The following is a 15,804-nucleotide window of genomic DNA, read 5'->3' as shown; positions in this document are numbered from 1 at the left end:
ACACACACACACACACTTGGGTACGTATTTTTTCTATTTAATAGTGATTTATATTTAGAATAGACAATGAAGAATATAAAAAAAAGTAAAGAGGATAAAGTACAATTCTTCTACATAGGAAATCAAGGCTCATGCGTTATGTATTTTTCCAGTTTTTTCAGGTCTATATGTTTATGTTGTTTGATACTACTGTACATGATTTTCCACTCTGGAATTTTCATATATGTTGTTATTGTTATGTGCCATTGAGTCGCCTGTGACTCATAGCGAACCTACACACAATAGCTCTGAATTCTGAGCCAGTCTCACTGTCTTTGACACACCTTGCCCACATTGCTCCAAGCACTGTTTCAATTAGTCTCATCCAGATCTTCCTCTACTGCACTATCCCTCCACCCTTCCAAGCATGATGACCTTCTTCAAGTACTGGTCCCTCCAGGCAACATGCCCAGAGTATGTTAGACGGAGCTTCAAAATCCTTGCCTCCAAGGAGCAACTTAGTCCCAAGACAGACCTGTCTATTCTCTTGGCAGGTAGAGTAAGCATTTCTTCAGGATATTAACAAGTCTTAATTAGCTGTGTCTCCAAAGCCCAAAAAATGTTATAATTATTAAGCAGTAGCCAAGCATTGAGCTCAGAGCTGTACACATTACCAAAAGGGACAGTGGTAAGGAATTACATTGTCAGCCCAAAGCACATGGTTCACATCCACCATCTGTTCCATGGGAGAAAGTTGGCAGTCTCCTTGTGTGCAGCTTACAGGCTCTGATAAACCACCTGAGGGTCAGCCGTGAGTCGGTTCCGACTCTGTGATACCTAAGAACACCCAACAGAGGTGCATTAGCAAGTCTTCATTTCTCAGCATCCTAGACATCGTAGCTAGAACTGATGGATCTAGGGGTAGGATGGGTACACATACCTCTGCCATTTCTACACGATCTCCAGTTAACCTGACCCCTCCCTCCATTGACCTAAGCTGCATTCTCTTTTTCACTCCTCCCCGCCCAGTTACGAGAGAAGCAAGTGTATGTGGAGAAAGTGGAGAAGTTGCAGCAGGCCCTGACCCAGCTGCAGTCTGCATGTGAGAAGCGGGAGCAGATGGAGCGGAGACTGCGGACATGGCTGGAGAGAGAGCTGGATGCACTGAGAACCCAGCAGGTAAGGGCAGACCAGTGGCCAGACAAGTCCATTCACAGATGTAGGGCATCTGCCGCGTGCCAGTCACTACACTCATTGTTGAGGACTCAGGACAGCAACTCCAGGGGAGTCGGGCAGTCCAGTCACTGCAGAGTGACCCATGTCCTTACAGACAGGAAGTCACACCTGACTTGAGATTAAGGGATGGGGAACAGGATTTTAGATGACTTCACAGAAAAGGACATTTGAGCTGGTCTTAGGAAGGTTATTCAATTGGGCATTTAGGGGGAGGAACATCAAAGGTAAAGAATGATTGTGTAAAGGAGGAAAGTGTGAAACAGTGTTAATATGGTCAGGTCAGATGAGTGCGGTTAGTGAGGACGTGTTTACCTGGTGAGACACCTGCAGTCAAGTTGAAAGACTGGACATCTTCCCATCAATCGCTGACATCCAGATCATTAAGCTGGAGAAGAATGTGGCACAGAGGATCTGGGAGGGAACCCTCCGGAAGTATCAGAGAAGAGCTAAGGAAGCCAATCCCAAAGACTTACTCTGAACCAGGGTTGTAAGTACAATGGGGATCTATGAATGATGAATTGAAGAGCTACTAAGGAGCAAGCGGGGTTTTTTTTTGGGGGGGGGTGCAATGAATTATGCATTGGGCAAACTGATTAGTTAGCTCGTTAGTTGAATCTGTCAGCTATTCTGTGGGAGAAAACTGAGGTGGTACAATTCTGCTCTGTCCTACAGGGTGGCTAAGAGTAGGAATCAAGTCTAAGGCAGTGGAGTAAGGGAAGAAGTCAGAATTCGCTCAACAGCAGTGGATTTGGTTTTTATTTTCTTAAAGGGTGAAGAGACTCCCAAACTAGTAGAAACAATAAACACCCTTGACTACTCACCAAAAGTGAGACAATTTAAGTCCATCTCGAAGTATCTCAAAGGAAAGGCCTTTGAGAGTCTGCCATTGAAAGTTCTGTGCAAACAGTTCTCACACACACTTGAGCTCCAACCACCATGAGTCCCAAATGACTCGACAGCAGCTAGTTAACTGCAGGAGGGTGAAATTCAGAAGGCATGTTGATTTTCAGAAGGGAAAGAGAGGAAGGGGTTCAGCAAGACCCCTAGGAAATCATAGTGGTGATAAGTATTCTTTCTGTCTCTCCTCTGCTGGTCACAGCTGTTACTGTAACCTCACTATGAATGCACACTGAGTAAATCACCCCATTGTGTGCCTCAGCCAGGGGACGAGGGCACAAGACTGCTGGTATCTGTACCAGGCTGGCCACCACCGTCAGCCTGGCCTTGTATGTCACCGGCCAGTGTGGTGGGAGCAGTCCCTGTGTGGCTGAGGAAGGCTGCATGCTAGATTGGGATGCCAGCAAAACAGCAGCCGAGCTCTCTGGGATTATTTACTGAAGAGAGTATAGTGATGGTGGTCAGAACACTTGAAAGCGTGCAGCAGGCCACCTCAGCCCAGTCCTCTTAAGCTCTCACTTTGTAGGTTCACAGAGTTCCCTCTAGGGAGCTCTGAGGGCTTCTTGTGGTTAGGTGCTGTCATACGACTCATAGTGGTCCTGTGAACAACAGACCTGAATTCCATCCTAGACTGCACCATCCTCACTGTCTCTGATACGCTGGAGTTCATTATTGCAATCACCATGTTAGTCCGTCTCAATGATGACTCTCCTTCGCTGAGCCTCCACCCTCCCAAACATGATATCCTTTTCCAAGGAATACTCTCTCCTAGCAACATGTCCAGAGTATGAGAGACAAAGCTTTGTCATTCTTCCCTCCAAGGGGCACTCCTGCTGCACCTTTTCCTGTCTAGATATACCTGTTCATTCTTTTAGCAGTCTGTGGGATATTGAGTACTCTTCTGCAGCACCACAACTCACAGCTGTCACTTCTTCTTCTGTTATTCTTAATCATTGTCCATCTCTCACATGCATAGAAAGTAACTAAAAAGACCATGGCCTGAATCAGGCACATTTCAGTCTACATACTGACATTGCTGCTTTTCTGTATTTTGGAGAAATCCCTGACAGCGAACTTGCACAAAGCAATACATCTCTTTTTCTTCTTACTGCTGATACCAAGGGTGTTGCTTGCAGGTCCAAGCAAGATGAAATCATTAACAGTTTCTATCCTTTCTCCATCTGTCATATGTTGCCCAATGGCCCAGTGGTAAGGATCTTTGTTTTCTTGATGTTAAGATGCAACCCATGTAGAAGGCTTTAGATTTTTATTTTTTGCAACAAGTGCTTCAAGTCTCTCTCACTTAGAGCAAACACTAGTTTCACAATCATAGAGTCCAGCTTTATGAATTATTTGCTTAGCATGCAGACTGAATAAGTATGGAGAAAGAATACAGCTCTGATGCAAAACCTTTCTTATTTTAAAGCATACAGTATTTTCTTGTTGCTTTCAGATAACAGCTTCTTGGCTTAGGTAGATTACACATGAGCACAATTGAGTGTTCTGGGATTCCCATTCTTCTCAGTGTGAGCCATAGTATGTTGTAATCCACACAGTCAAATTCCTTTGCATAGTCAATACAACTGAGACATTCTTCTTATATTCTCTGCTTTTAACAAGGATCTATCAGACATCAGCAATAATAGCTCTAGTGCTATGGCCTTTTATAAATCCAGCTTGAACTTCTGGTAGTTTCCTGTCGATGGACTCTTCCAGTCGTTTTTGGATAATCTTCAGCAATATTTTGCTTCCATATGATATTAATGATGTTATTCAATAATTTCCACGTCCTCTCAGATCATCTCTCGAGAATAGGAACAATTATGGATCTCTTCCAGTTAATCAGCCAGTAAACTGTCCTCCAAATTTCCTAGCATAGACTGATGAGCAAGTCAAAGAGTTCACCTGTAGTTGAAAAATGTTAGTCAGTATCCCATCTATTCCTGGATCTTATTTTTTTGCCAGTGTCTTCAGTGCAGCATGAACTTCCTCCTTTGTTACCATTGGCTTTTATTCAGATGATACTTCCAGAAATTTTTCAGTGACAACCAGTTCGTTGTGGTACAGTGACTCTGCATAATCCTCCCATCTTCTTTTAATGTTTTCTATATCATTCAAGATTTTGCCCATGGCATCTTTTAGTATTGCAACTTGAGGCTTGAATAAAATTTTTAGGTTTTTTTTAAGTGGAGAAATGCTGAGCAAATTCTTCCCTTTTTTATTTTCTGACTCTAGCTCTTTGCATATTTTGTTATGATGCTTTGCTTTGTCTTTTCTAGCTGCCCTTTGATATCTTCTGTTCAGCTTTTGTTCTTCAGCATTTCTTCCCTTGTTTTGACTTTTCGTTGTATAATGCAATTTTCAGTTTCTTCTGACATCTCCTGACAGTTTTGGCTTTTTCTTTCTCCTCTGTCTTTGTAATGACCTTTTGTTATCTTCAAGGGTGATATTCTGTTTTTCCCCCCTCTTGATTTCATTCTACAGCTCCTCTTTTCTTTGATCATTGGTGATCAGTGCCTCAAACCTATTCTTAGAATAGACTCAAGGTCATATTTTGCTTCTTGTGGATTTGTTTTCATCTTCTTCAGCTTTAATTTGAACTTGGCACGTAAGTAATGGATGGTCTGTTCCACAGTCTGGTTCTGACCCCAGCTATTGAGCTTCTCTAGCAATTCTTTCTGCAGATGTAGTCATTCTGATTCCTGTGCTGACCATCAGGTGAAGTCCCAAGTGTAAAGTTTCCATTTGTGTTTCTTAAAAAGTATATACTGTAAATAAATCGTTGGATGTACAAAATCCTTTATTTACATTCCTTCTTCATTTCTGTCACCAAGTTCGTATGTTCAAAATACCATTGCTTTCTTATTGTTCACAACTTTTGCATTTCAGTCTCCGATAACTATTAATGTATCTGCATTGCATGTTTGATCAATTTCTGACTGTAAAAATTAATAGAAATCCTTAATATCGTTCTCTTTGACTTTAATTGTTAGTGTACATATTTGAATGCTAGTCGTGTTAACAGGTCTGCCTTGTATGCATATAGATATACTGCTATCACTCACAACATTGTACTTCAGGACAGACCTCGAAATGGTCCTTTTCGTTATCAATACCATATCATTCTTCCCCAGTTTTTCATTCCTGGCAGAGTAGATAATAAGATCATTTGATTCAAAGTCAGATTCATGCCAGTCCACTTCAGTTCTCTAATGCCTGGAATGTTGATCTTTATGAGCTCCATTTTCTTTTGACAACTTCCAGTTTTTCTACATTCATAGTTTTTATATTCCATGTTCCAGTTATTAACAGTGGTTTGCAGCTCTTTTTCTCATATTCATGTGACTTCCCATCTGAGTTTTACCTCTGATACGATAGCTACCTGCCTCTCTCCATTGTTATTAGAATTTTCAAAGGCCTGATGTTTCAGAAGTAGATGGTCAGCCCTGCTTCCAGTCTGTCTTGTTCTAGGAGCTCTGCTGCAACCCGTCTGCCACAGGTGACCTCTGTGGCACTCAACACACTGGTGGCACCATTTGCAGCATCACAGCATCCTGCACATTACACCAGTACAGCAGCTGACAAACAAGTGCTGCACCAGCAAGAGCAAACAACAGACAAGCAAGCAAGAAAACACTCATCTACAAAGTAGTAAGCAGCATGCAAAACAATTATCAATATAACTAACTGATAGATAGTTGTTGTACCTCTTTAACAGCCAACTGTAAAGACACTCCAGAATACAAATAACCTGGCACAGGATACCCTTTTCTGGCCCCAACTGAGGCACCTGGTGGAGTGGTAGGATGGGGACTTGGATGTGGGCAGTGGCTCAGGTGGATCTTTGGTGCTGCCACATGACTGCCCTTGGGCCACCTCGACTCTCAGGCCTCCCATCCAGACCTGGCTGTGGAGGGGCTGTCTGTGTAGGTGCTCACAAAGATCAGCTCCAGGCCTGCCACCTACTCTGGGTAGATTACTTCTCCTTAGAGCGTCTCTTCTGAGTGGTGTGAAAACACAGTCAACTCATCATCGTCATTCTCTATCAGAAGGATAAAATGTGGCATTAGGACCTTGAGAAACTGTATTTCTTGTTCATTGTGTGCACCTCATACCTGCTCCTCAGTTCTTCAGACCCACAAATGCAGAATCTCAACAAATACAGCAATGTATCACTGTGCCTACACAATGCAGACAGATTTCAGGCTCAGGGGAGGATGGTGGATATTTCTGAGCTGGGACTCTGTGGAATTCCTCTGCATTTTGCAATTGGGGAGTGGGGGTGACTAATACCAGGGAGTCTGCTGCCTGTGACTGACGTAAGATGAGGAGAAGACAGTTGTTGCCATGCTTGCTGTCCTCATGTTCAGTCATAGAAAAGCGTAGGAGCCTTGGTGTTTTCTCCCAAGTTCTTACCTGACCCCACGCTTCCTAGTCCCAGGGGATAAAATGAAGCTGATTGAGGTCACGACTGAAATTATCTGAAGAGAAGAAGAGAGAAGAAACAGGAGAGAGAAGCTCTCCAGTAGCAGGTTCTTATTACACAAAGTCTTTTTTATTACTGTTTAGTAATATTTTCTCTCCTGAGAAAATGATGTGTGCTTTAGCATCATTAGACGCTAGGAAGGAAGAAAGAAGAAAAGAAAGTGAAGAAATTGATATTTTTAAAAATTTGCAATTTTACCTCCTGGGTTTTTTTTAAGAGTTCATAATAACCTTTGAAAGTCTTAACATCCACGGACTTTGTATGGACAGTAGATATGAGGAGGTGAGAATGTTCCCAGCATCATGTGGATTGTGAGCACAGGGTTTGGATGTTCGCCTCCAACACGTGGAGGGAGCGCTAGTGGCCCAGTTGCTAGAACGATACCCTACTAACCCAGAAGCTGCTTCTGTCTGACAATTTGAAGCGACCAGCACCCCTGCTGTAGGAAGCTGAGCAGTCTCTTCCCGCACGATCCACAGTCTTGGGAACCCAGAGGGAGTCAACTGTCATTCAGTTCCAGCTCAGGCAGCGAGCATGAGTTCTGGCACGTGACACGTATATGCTCAGTGGGTATTTGCTGGCTCACTGGATTGGCAGCAACAGCTACTGTGACTGAACCTCTCTCAGTGTATGTTTCTGCAGAACCCACTCTCCCATAAGCCTGTGCCTGCAGCCTCTGGACTCTGAATGTTAAATTCATGCACTCATTCAGATCTCTCCTCATGACCCACTTTAAGAGGTCCAGGGAGTTATCGCTCATGATCTGCTGTGCAGTCAAGAGGATTCTGCAAGAATAAGCCGGCTTAGATGGCCACGCAGGGTTCAGATGAAAGCTGACGAGCAGAGGTGGCAGCTCGGCACCTTGGTGGAAGGTTTTTCTTCGGAAGTTTCTAAAAATAGGGGAGCCTTTCATCTCTGTAGACTGATTGGTCCGTCCTCCTTGCTTGAGTCCAAGTGCCTGGCCAAATGGGGGCCGTGACTTTTCCTGCAGAGGTCAGTCAAATGGGGACAAGCTGTGACTTCCGCTATTGTTCACACTTAAAGGTTGGCTGCGGGAAAGCCTCCACTCACTAGAAGAATTTCTGTGTGTAGCTTTTAAAAATTGGAGAGGAATGTGGCTTTCAGAAAGCCCAGGGCTTTTCGTACCCTGTGGTAGGATTCGATTCCATCAGTGCAGCTTGCTTGCCAGCTGCTAGTGTGAGTAATTCGCCATTCTCTGCTTAATTCAGGGCATTATGTGGCTCAGGGAACAACAGTCTGATACCTACCGCCCTGCTACCTGCTCTACATTTAAGCTGTGTCGTGATCTCTGGAAGTCAAAAGGGGAAGGTGTGTGGAAAGACGTACAATCAAAACAGTCTAGCTGCTGTGGAGTTGATTCTTGACCCACAGTGACCCTCTGTTGGCTTTCCAAGGCCGTAATAGCTGTGATTAAACCACTCCCTCCCCAATACCTGGGGGCCTGGCTCAGAGATGTGTTCGAGTTCCTAGCTTTACAACAGCTCATCCCTATCTCTGGCCTGAACTCAGAACCCCCTCAAACTGCATAGTCTTTTAGAGGAAAATCTATACCTGAATTTTTTTTTTTACCAATGGATAGTCAGTTTATTAAAATAGTTGATTTAGGCATCTGCAATGGTGACTTCAACCTCTACTCCAGGCTCAATGCTGATGGAGGTGATCTGCTTGACAATCTCGGAAGGACTGTGTAAGTCAATGAGTCGCTTGTGGATCCTCATCTGGAAACGATCCCAGGTCTTGGAACCTTCCCCACAAGGAGTCTTCCTTGTAGTGATTCTCAGAGTCTTGGTAGGCATCCTGATATACCTGAATTTTTTAAAAACTCTGAAATCCAAGTATCCTCAGATAGTGAGCATTTCAGATAATACTCTGAATCCAAACCAAAACAAACTAGTTGCCATGAAATAGATTCCAATTCATGACAACCCCATGTCAAAGTAGAACAGAGGTTGGCTGCAGAAACGGCGGTACATTGACACAGTGAAGTATTATGCATCACTACAGAATGATCAGGAATTTGTGAACTACCGCTCAAGATAGGTAAATCTATAACAAATAATGCTGAATGACATTAAGTCAGTTACAGCAGGACAAGGATAGATAAGATCATAAATATAAAAAGCGAGGGGGAAGTTTATGCAGAGAATCAACCTTGGAGAGTTAACAGCAATGAGAAAGGAGGGAGAGTGTAATAAAAAATTACAAATGAAAATAACTGGAATAATGTCTCACATTTTTGGACTCAAGGAGTCTGAACTCAGGACATCAGAAAGACTGTACACTCTCTGTCAGCTCTAAGGGAAGACTCTATTTTTTTTTCAGCCCCTGGTATCTTGGATGTGCAGACATTCCCAATCTTGTGCATTCCCTTTATCTCCACATACTGTCTGACTTCCCTGTTTCTGCCTCTGCCTCTGCCTCTGTCTCTGTTCCTGTTCTGTCCTTTTGGAAGATAGCATTGAAGTGTAAGACTAGGGCTCACCTTACTCTGCCAGAACTCACTATCCTTCCTGGTGATACAGAAAAGAAGAACCCCAGCAAGGTCACACTCACAGGTGCAAGATTCCAGACTTACTTTTTGGTGTACATTAATAGAGACTTAATGCCCACAGCTCAGTCCATAACAACCATGGGCTGGTATGTCTGTTCTATGGGGATAACTGTGCGCTCATGGATTTTATGACTACTTTGGAGCCCATTTGGAACATCATGATGTTATTTCTCCTTTTTTTCCAGAAACACGGGAATGGGCAGCCAGCCAGCATGCCAGAATACAATGCCCCAGCCCTGCTGGAGCTGGTGAGGGAGAAGGAGGAGCGGATCCTGGCCCTGGAAGCCGACATGACCAAGTGGGAGCAGAAGTACCTGGAGGAGAGCACCATCCGCCACTTTGCCATGAACGCAGCGGCCACGGCTGCAGCTGAAAGGTGAGGCCAGCTCAGCGCTGGGATGGGGAGACCCTGCGAGTCCAAAGGGCTTCAGATAGGAATGGCATTTGATCAGCGTTCACTCTCCTAGGGGTATAAAAAAACAAGAGATGGGGAACCAACAGATATATAGCCACACCTATGTTTGTTGGGACACTGTTTATAATAGCAAAGAGTTGGAACCAATCCCACTGTCCATCAGCAGACAAATGGCTAAAGAAACTGTGGTAAATTCACACAGTGACGTATTGTATTTCAATAAAAAAGTGACCAAGAATTTATGAAATACTATAAAACATGATGGATCTAGAGTTTCTTACCACTGTACTGCCAATTCCAGGATACTCAGTTTAAATCTAGTAGCCACTCCACAGGAGAATGATGGGCCATGCCATGTGATTTACTGCCTCTGAAAACTTGCTGGAGGGTCAGCTCTTGACTCTGCAGAACATTAAGACAACAACCCTGTGTCAGGCACATTTAAGGTTTTGAGGATGTAACACTGAGCAAAAACACACAGCGCTCCTGCTGCCAAGGTTCTGACATGTTAATCAACTCAACACATGGCTGTTGAGTTGGGTCCAGCTCATAGCCGATCCTCCAGGGGATGCCGTGAATCCCACAAGAGGAGAATCTGATGGATTTGAACCTTGTGCCTTTGGGTTGGCAGGGTAACTCGCTACCACTAGGCCACCAGAGTTCCCTGACATTCTAATTGTTGTGATACTAAGTATGACTTATAGCAACCATATGAACAATAGATCTGAATCCTGTCCTATCCTGCACCATCCTCACTGTCTCTGAGACACGTGAGTTCATTCCTGAATTCAGTGCATTTTTTTCTCTTTGTTTGATCCTCTACCTTTCCAAGAATGATGTCCATTTCATGGAATAGCCTCTTCTAGCAACATGTCCAAAGTGTGAAGCTTTGACATTCTAGTAGAGGGAGAGAAGCAAAAAAACAGCCACAAAAATGGCAGGTGGTGGTTTATCATCCAAACCAATTCTCTATTGAGTCTGAAAGTGGAAGTTATTCATACTGTTGCAGAGACAACAGGTGTAAACTGGGCTGTACTGGACATCTGGTCACTCCAAGCTGGAATAAAAATAGAGGGGGAAAATATTAAAAAGTTTGAAGGATCTAGGAAATATTATACTGAGTGACATAAATCAGTCACTTTAGAGGGAGGATGGGCCATCTGCCATGCTGTTTACAGCCTCCATAAAAATCCACTGGAGGGTCAGCTGTGAGTCAGTTCTGATTCAACAGTAATAAGTTTGAGAGACTATTATTATTGTTGTTGTTGTTGTTATTATTATTATGGTATAAGATCACTAGTGTAAAAAAAACCAAGAAGCAGTTTGCACACAGAAAAACCTCAATCATATAGGATTAACTGAGATGAGAATCAAAGGAAAGGGCAGCAAGAACAAAGAATACAGATGAAATGGAAATCAGTAACAGAACACTTGGAGACTTATATTCTAGGATGTTCATCCCAGTGTTGGTGAACATTTAAACCAGCCTAATATCCAACTATAAGGAGTTCATTAGTTAAAGAGACATCTGCACATAGTGGTAACTGTGGTGTGTGTATTAGGCAGCTACATAACTATGGGGATCTCTGGTGGCCTAGCGGTGAGAAGGTGCACTGCAATCCCAAAGGCACGCAGTTCAGATCCATTAGCTGCTCTGAGGGAGGAGGATGGGCAGTCTCCACCCGTGTGATTTACGGCCTCTGGAAACCCACTGCAAGGTCAACTATGGGTCAGTTCTGATTCAGTGGCGCACAACAACATGGTGTCATTATGAATGATGTTGTGAAAGTGTTGTATTGTTTGACTTTCCTTTAACATTGGTTGGGTATGTACCATGAGCCAAATAAGAAGTCTGTTTTAATAGCCTTTTGTAGCAGAAACAAATAATGTTTCTCGGGGTTCAACCAAAACCTGCTGCTATCAAGTTGATTCTGACTCGCAGTGACCCTTTAGGCAGAGCAGAGATGTCCCGCAAGATTCCCATCTTCCCTGAACCAGACGGCCACACCTTTCTCCCTCAGAGCTGCTGGTGGGTGCGAACTGCCACCTTGGGATTACCAGATGTACACTTAACTGCTGTGCCACCAGGGCCCCTGAGAAGGGAGCCATTTATCACATTGATAATAGATGTGGAACCACATGCCAGTCTAGCTCTGTCTTACTGCAACCTGTATTCTCTAGTTTGAAATTGTTTTCTGCAGCTGTCAGTTAATACAATTGCTTTTTCCTTATTTGTAAGAGCATAGCCTTATTCTTTAAAAAAAAAATTAAAAACCTGGTAGCTCAAAATGTGCCATAAAATCCACAGAGTATCTGCTAAATTGGACTGTTTGAGCAAGCACGGTCATTTCCCTAGACTACTGGCCCTCGTGTGCTGCCTTTGCTGCTGCATGGCTGGGAGTGCCTGAGCAGCCACCAATCAGCATCCTTGCAGCCTCCCACCCAGCATGCTTTTTGCCCATAAGTTACTTTGAGTGTATTACTCTGTGGTGGAATTCACCACAACTGAACTCTTGAATAAGGCCTAACTTTGAACCATTTGGGATGCTGATGTTGTTGTTATGTGCCATCAAGTCAGAATCAATTCATAGCTGACCACTAGTGGGATTTTAGAGGCTGCAGATAGCACAGAAGGAAATTGCCCATCATTCTCATCTAAAGAAGCTGGTGGATTCGAATTGCTTGTCTCTCAGTTGGCAGCGGAATTCCTTACCCACTGGGCCACCAGAGCTCCTTGTTTGGGATAGTAGGATTTGAGTTAATCAAGTAGCAAATTAATGATGCAAACCAATTATACAGTCAGTACTCTCCCCTCCTTGGAATGTATTCTTTTTTTTATTTTTATTTTTTCATTAATGACACAAGAAAGTCTGGGGATGGGAAGACACCTCATAGGCTGTCATGGGCTCTGGAGTTCACATACAGAAGGATTGCTGGCGGTGTGTGCCCAGATGTTGCCTCCATTTTCTGGAGAGAAAGCAGCAGCACACAGCATGGCATGGACACCTCACTGGGCACCTGGGCACCCTCGCAACCAGAAAAAACTCACAGGCATTTGGGAATCACTTCTCCAGAATGCAAGTGCTGTGTTTATGTACATCTGCGCTGTGAAAAAGAACAACTCACTCTGTTTTGCAAGGCGCCAGGAGCTGGTACAGACATTGAGACATCTGATGTGTGGCAGAGGCCCAGAGAGGAGGTCAGAGAGTTAAGGGAAGCTGTGTTCTGGAAACGGAAGTGGCGCCCCAGCCTCCGGCTTCGTCCCTGCTCTGCAGCCCTTTGATATGTTTGATAACTTGTGTTGTTATATGCCATCAAGTCAGAACTAACTCAGAGCTGAACCTCCAGTGTCTTTTCAGAGGCTCTAACCCTCCTTGAAAGATACTGCCCATCTTTCTCCTACAGAGCAGCTTATGTTTTCAAATTGCATGTCTTGGGGTTGGCAGCACAACTTCTTACCACTAAGCCACCAGAGTGTCCTTGCTAACTTCCACATAATTGAAAAAGTTTAGTGTTTGCTTTATAAGGTAATCATTGAGCCCCCTCTCAGTTCTGACAAAGAGGCCTCTTGACTGGATACGGTGTCATGCTGGCTGCCCTTGCTGCTGGACAGAGCCTGGGTGAGACTATGGGATGCTCCAGTCATCAAGGCTTCCCCTCTGTCTTAAGAAAGAGAGTGTGAGGCTGAATAAGCCTTTCGGAATAAGCTGCCTCATGTGTGAAATGCGGGATTTCTATTCTTGACTGGTTAAGAGCAGGGAACCCCTTGTCATATCTCCGGCTAAGGATTCTGAAGCTCCAATAGGTTTGTCTTAGCTCCTGTTGATTTATTGAACTATATTTCTACCTATACTTAATCTGGGGTCCAAGGGAGTAAATGAGATTGGAATGTAAAATCAGAAGCAGGGATGTGGACAGGTCTGAAGCACAAACCCCTGTGGTGGGCTAGGGCCTGATGAGGGTGGAGTGATGTTGGTGAGTAAACCAGACAGACCCCAAACAATCACCCACTGCTGCTGTTCTGTGCATCCTTCTGCAGGGAAGATGAAGAATTCTATAGAATCTATCCAAGTCTCTTGTTCTCCTGCTTTTGTCAGGGGTATTGAGTCGTGTCTGACACACAAGAGAAGCCATGCCAGAGTAGAACCACCCTGCAGTGCTTCCTAGTTTGGGGTCTTCATGGGCGTGGATCCTATCAAGAAATCAAGGGTCCTTTTGAAGAGTAGAGGTGTGAATTCATGTCACCAGGGATTTATTCAGTTGTCAAGGGCTTCACTTTTGTGTCACCATGGATCTTATTGTTTTTCTCCTGTGCTGGCTGCTAGGAGTAGGAGCTGAGTAATTGGACATAGGAAGGGATGGATGGATGGATGGATGGATGGATGGGTCGGTGGATGGGTGGGTGGGTGAGTGAGTGGAGTCGCTTTCTGCTGTTCTCGTTCACCACCTCTTCATCTCTACATCTGTTTATTATTGATCCTTGGATAATTCTATGGAAAATTACCCTGTTACAGCCACTTCTTATATTCTCAAAACACGTTCAGAGAAGGTCAGGTTTTATAACTCTAGTCTTAGCTGTTCTTTTTCAAAGAAAACCTTTACCATTTAAGCATTACCGGAAGAGGAAAGAACAGGAAAATAAGGAATACTTTAAAAGGTCAGAACTCTGAGCTTTTAGTATAAATGCCAAATGGCTGCAGACGAATTGACAGAAGCAGCATTTTCAGCCAGTTGCTTGCTACATTGTCATGAAATAACACATATGTCACTTTTATAAAGCAATGATTTTTAACAAATAATTTTTGTGCATCAATTGGTTTTACTATCTATGCGTTTGGGGGCTATTTGCCAGATTTTGAGAAGTTTGAGGCTATACTTGAGGAAGATTTTGCAGCTTTTTACTATTTGAGAAGACTGTCATTTCTCTCCACATTTGTGTGTTGCACTTCTGAGTTATTTTCCTCTGTGCCTGCTGTCCTTACTTGGCAATGTAAACACGGATTTTTAAAATTTGTCTCTAACCCTGAGCAAATAATCTAAAAGCAAACTGGTTGAAAATGAATGCTGTTACTCCTTAATTCCTGAATTTATGACATTTAGGATATTTAAAGTCTTTTAGTTGCTCTTAACATTATTTAGGTATATGAGCTATTTTCAGCCTTAATTTTGTTTTACTCAGCCACAGTCTCTCAGTGTAATTTTGCTGTTGCCCAGGCTGTTTGCTGAGGCCTCCAGGGGTGCAGACAGCAATGAAAGGTGTGTGTGAAGTCATAAGCATGTGCATTTTCATCCACTTCCAGCATTCACTCACCAAGTGTCCTTGGAAAAGTCACTTCTTCCCTGCTTATTCATCAGCAAAATGAGAATAATAATAACTGCTTCCTAAGTTGTTGTTCAAAGTCAGTGAGATGCTATGTGCAATATGCTCTGCTCAGTCCCTGCCATCAAGGGGGGAGCTCTGGCGACACAGTCCCTAGGGAGTAGTGCCACTAACCCAAAGGTGACTCCTCTCTGCCGGTTCCACTCCAACAGCAGCTCCACAGGAGAACAGTGGACAATCTCCTCCCAGCCTTGGAAATCCTGGCTAAAGGGTCAGGTATGAGTCAATCCTGATTTGACAACAATGAGGGAGAAGTGGCATCAAATAAATGCTTAGTAATTGAGAAGTCTCATTGAAATGGATTTTTTTAAAGCCCCCTTTTCTCTCTGTTTTGGGATATCTTAGAGAAGATTACGAATTCAAATATGATTGTAACACAGGGAAACTGAAAACATTTCCCTTGTGAACAGGGACCGGACAAGGATTCCCACTGTCACCACATTTATTCAGTATTGGAAGTACTTGCCAGGGCAGTACAACGAGAAGGAAATAAAAGGCATCCAGATCGACAAAGAGATTATTAAACTGTTGCTATATGCAGATGATATGATAGTTCACAAAAACAAAACAAAACAAAAAAAACCCCAAGGACTTGACAAAAAACTGTTAGAGTTGATAGGACAGTTTATAATAAAGTGGCAAAATACAAAATCAATATCCAAAAAATCATTGGGATTCCTCTACAGCAACAAAGAGAACTCCAAGAAGGAAACCAAGAAAGCAATACCATTTATAATAGCCAGCCACAAATTGAGATACTTGGGAGAGAACCTAACTAGGCACAAAAGACCTGTACAAAGAAAACTACAAAACATTTCTGTGAGACACAATAAAAGACC

At 43.4% G+C, this 15,804-nt stretch overlaps 1 protein-coding gene across 1 annotated transcript in view; it reads left to right on the top strand.

Annotated features, from left to right (window-relative positions):
* AMOTL1 (angiomotin like 1) overlaps positions 1-15,804 on the top strand; it is a 113,613-nt gene that overhangs the window by 85,168 nt on the left and 12,641 nt on the right. Inside the window, exons 7-8 of the mRNA XM_006902358.1 lie at positions 1,009-1,158; positions 9,356-9,546. Of these exons, the coding sequence (XP_006902420.1) occupies positions 1,009-1,158; positions 9,356-9,546 (341 nt within the window). The remainder of the gene's footprint in view (positions 1-1,008; positions 1,159-9,355; positions 9,547-15,804) is intronic.

The sequence above is a fragment of the Elephantulus edwardii genome, unplaced genomic scaffold (genome assembly GCF_000299155.1).
Source record: "Elephantulus edwardii isolate Elephantulus edwardi_28Jun2011 unplaced genomic scaffold, EleEdw1.0 scaffold00397, whole genome shotgun sequence".
NCBI lineage: Eukaryota > Metazoa > Chordata > Mammalia > Macroscelidea > Macroscelididae > Elephantulus > Elephantulus edwardii.
Note: the sequence above shows the minus strand (reverse complement) of the source record. Positions and strands in the feature narration are given on the sequence as shown.